The 4211-nt window shown below is 35.2% G+C and overlaps 1 protein-coding gene across 1 annotated transcript; it reads left to right on the forward strand.

Moving 5' to 3' along the window:
• The first annotated feature begins 2801 nt into the window (after nt 1-2801).
• LOC123243779 (olfactory receptor 14A2-like) lies at nt 2802-3731 on the forward strand. The gene has a single exon (XM_044671863.1). The coding sequence runs from the start codon at nt 2802-2804 to the stop codon at nt 3729-3731; it is 930 nt and encodes a 309-aa protein (XP_044527798.1).
• The last annotated feature ends 480 nt before the right edge of the window (nt 3732-4211 follow it).

Below are 4211 nucleotides of genomic sequence, written 5' to 3' on the forward strand. Positions count from 1 at the left end.
AAAAGAATTTCCAATAGACAGTTGATGATGCAAATTTCATGCTCAGAAAAGATACCAGGTCAAGAAATATATGTAGATGTATGACTTATTATCATAAAGAAAATAAACAAACCTATGTGAACAGATCTGGTCATAAAGAGGATCTAGGAAGATTATAAAAGAATCTATGACAAAACCTTGGCATCTAACCACCCTTAGAAAACATATTGTAAGGATGAATCAGCAAAGAGAAACTTAGAATGATTTATAAAATAGATAGGAAGAGAACCAATAATGGGCAGGGTCAGGAAAATCTAGAAAGGAAAAAAGAAAGTACTAAGCAGTTTCAAATATTGCACAGCAGCCAAGAGTAATGCTGGAGAAAAGGAAATCAGAATAATCAAATAGAAATTGATGACTTGGGAAAGCATCATTTAAAGTGACTGATGAGGTTATGTAGCAGGTTAGAAAGTATGACAGTACAGAAGTCAAGTCCAAAAGTACAAACAGCATTTTTCTAAGAGTTTTCTAGGTTAAGAAATGAAAGAGAGCCAGTGAAAGATTAGTCAAAAATTTTAATACCTAATGAGGATTTTTTTCAGAATAGGAAAATTTTAGATATGTTTTTAAGTAGCAGGGAAGAAATCAATAGATAGGAAATGATTAGAGAGAAAGGCATGAAATTAATGAAGACCAAATGGGAAAGAATCAAAGACATATGTAGAGTTTCACTTTTGTCTGGACACATGTCATCTCACATTTACATTAAGGAGGAGTAGAGGAGGAAAGAATGGAGGATGTTGATGAATTGTGAGTGGAAAAGAAAAATCTCACCAAGAATGGTCTCTATACTTTTAAATTAAGTATGAAATGAAATCTGAACTTACAAGGATGTTGATTTTTTTTAAGGGTGTGGGAAATTTAAATAGAGAGGATAAGTTAGGAAAAAGACAAGGTGAAGAATGTAATTAGAAAATAAATTTAAGAGGGGATAGAAAGGTTTGCCTGGTTGAGTTTAGATAATTAAAATTGACAATGGCCCAAGGTGGTACAGTTTTTTACTTTCAAAAGTTCCATTCAAGAGCACCAATGTAGGATTAAAGCAGGAGGATTTAGGAGTATAAAGAAGATGATTTTAGTTTGTGATCTGCTCAAACTTAATAGGAGAAAAAATGATTAAGTATAGGGTCCCAATTAGGAAAGTTAAATCAGAGCAGGGGTGATTGCCAAGGAAAGTACTGAGGAATGTGAGGACTAGAGGTCCCAGGGAAAACAAAGAAGATGGTAATGGAGAGTAAGACTTGGAAAAATGTGGATATTTTAATAAAATACCAAATTTACAGTTCTAAGCATACCTATCAAAATCAATATTTGTGATGTGATTTTTAAAAAACCCTTACCTTCCATCTTGGAGTCAATACTGTGTATTGGCTCCAAGGCAGAAGAGTGGTAAGGGCTAGGCAATGGGGGTCAAGTGACTTGCCCAGGGTCACACAGCTGGGAAGTGTCTGAGGCCAGATTTCAACCTAGGACCTCCTGTCTCTAAGCCTGGCTCTCAATCCACTGAGTTACCTAGCTGTCTCCTGTGATGTGATCTTAAAAGGTCTTTATGTTGAGGGAATTAGTCTAACCAAACTTTGACATTTCCATTTCTGCTTCTGTGTATTTGCTAGCAAGGTACCTGGAATATTTGCTTTAAAAAAAATTCTGCCTAAAGAAATTCAAATGTCTAAAACCTACCATACTGCATTAAGATATATTTGTGTGTGTATGTGTGTGTCTGTCAGAAATTAACTCTCCCTCACATCTCATTTGTTATGATCTTGTGCATTTATCACCTAATTTGTATTTTAATTATTTGCATCTCTTTCTTGCCCACCCTGCAATAGACTTTAGAAGGTTCATAAGGTCTACACTGGACATTGTTCATCTATATAATCTATATAGTCCAGAACAGAGGTTTATATAGAACAAATGATAAAAATTTATGTTGAAAAGTATATTTAAACATTCTTATTGGTAATTCTTTTGTCTTGTGTACAAAGTACAAATTTGTTTCTGTATGTCTTTAATGAAAGTAGAGAGCCGTCAGTACATCACTTTCTATGTTAACTCATAAGTTTATTGAGAATAGATAATAAAAACAAACTAACATTTATATAAACACATATCACATGGCTGGTGCTATTCTAAGAGCCTTACAATTATTGTCTCATTTGAGACTCACAATAACTGTGGGAGGTGAAGATGGTCTCTTTTCAAATATATGTATTTCAATTTATGTATTTAAATATCCTGTTCTAAGGAAGGGGTGGTAGGCTTCACAAGAATGACCCAGGACAGAAGACTAAGATCCCATGAACTAGATTGTTTTTAAGGCATAGAAAGGAATATAGTTTTCAAAATATATTTATTTTTTTAATATGGCAGTTTTAAAATTGTCTTCATTTTTTATTTTAATAACAAATTTCCACATAAGTCTTCTGAAGTTAACTGATCTATATTGTCTCCCTCCCTTTCTCCCCTCTTGCACAGCTAAAAAGCAATACAGTCTGGGTTATACATGTATTATCATGCAAAATATTTCTACATTATTCATTTGTATCAAAATATATTTTAAAAAATAAATTCACGGGCATAAGATTAGGACTCTAATAGAGTTTCATCTATTCTTTTAGCAAATGGCAAAACCAGAGTGGACAGAACTTCTGTGACTTATAAACATTTGCAAAGTAGACCTGAATCAGTCTCCTGATAGCCAGAGCTCCTCATTATCTGATATCTGCTTCTTTTCTCTGTACAGTCACAAGAACTCTCAGAAAATGGCCAACCTCACTATAGTGACAGGATTCCTCCTCATGGGCTTTTCCAAATCTTGGGAGCTGCAGGTCTTACATGCCATCCTCTTCTTGCTGATCTACCTGATGTCTCTGATGGGGAACTTGATCATCTTCACCCTCATCTCTCTAGATGAACACCTCCACTCTCCCATGTACTTCTTCCTGAAGAATCTGTCCTTTTTAGATCTTTGCTTTATTTCTACCACACTCCCTAAATCTATCACAAACTCCCTGACCAATAGTCGTTCTATCTCCTTTGTAGGGTGTGTTTTACAGTTCTTTTTAGTCATTTTATTTGCTGCATCTGAGCTGTCTCTCCTCACAGTGATGTCCTATGACCGCTATGTGGCCATCTGTCAGCCTCTGCACTATGAAGTCATCATGACCAGGGGAATTTGTGTGAGGATGGCAGCTGTTTCCTGGCTCTTTGGAATTTTGTTTGGAACTCTGTACTCAGCTAGTACATTCACTTTGCCTTTCTGTAATTCCAAGGAGGTCCATCAGTTTTTTTGTGATGTCCCTTCATTACTTAGGCTCTCCTGCTCTCATGTACATATTGGCGTAGATGTGACTTTGGCTATTGGTGTTGCTTTTGGGATTCTTTGTTTTATTTCCATAACTATCTCTTATGGTCCCATCTTCTCAACGGTACTGAAGATTCCAACCACAGAGGGTCGGTCAAAAGCCTTCTCCACTTGCATCCCCCACCTCATTGTTCTCATGTTCTTTATCACAACCTCAGTCATAGTTTATCTAAAGCCATCTCAGCAATCTGACTCAATTCTAGATCTATTGTTGTCTATATTCTATGCTGTAGTTCCCCCAACCCTGAACCCTGTCATCTATAGCCTAAGAAACAAGGACATGAAGACTTCTCTGAGAAAGCTAATAGCTCGAAAACATATCTCATAGAAATGAATAGTAAAATCTTTTTTACAAAATTGTGGGATAGTTTTACTGAAAAAGAAATCAGCTGTGCCTTTTCTGTGCTTACTGGCTTGAATTCTTTCTTTGTTTCCTCATGTCAATGTCATTAGATATGAAATGCTGTCTCTTAGGGCACCTAGACATTATTAATAAATGGTTTTCAAAGTACATATGCTTACATAAGTGCCCAAATATATATTAAGTCTTCACATTTTAAAAATCTTTCTTCTGTTTAATGTGCTTTTGCAACTTAATATTGAATCTTACACTAACTATAAGGATGCTATTTAACTGCTTAGGAAACTGCTTCTCCCACAGGTTAAATGACTTAAGAACAAACAGATAGTGGTTCAGTCTTGAATGAAGCACAAGTTTTCTGTTACAAAACTAAATTAATTCCCCAGTAAATCATATTCAGCAGATAATTTTTAAGTAAAAAATTCTTGGTTCACTTTTTTCCTTTCA

The sequence above is a fragment of the Gracilinanus agilis genome, chromosome 4 (genome assembly GCF_016433145.1).
Source record: "Gracilinanus agilis isolate LMUSP501 chromosome 4, AgileGrace, whole genome shotgun sequence".
In the NCBI taxonomy this organism is placed as follows: Eukaryota; Metazoa; Chordata; class Mammalia; order Didelphimorphia; family Didelphidae; genus Gracilinanus; species Gracilinanus agilis.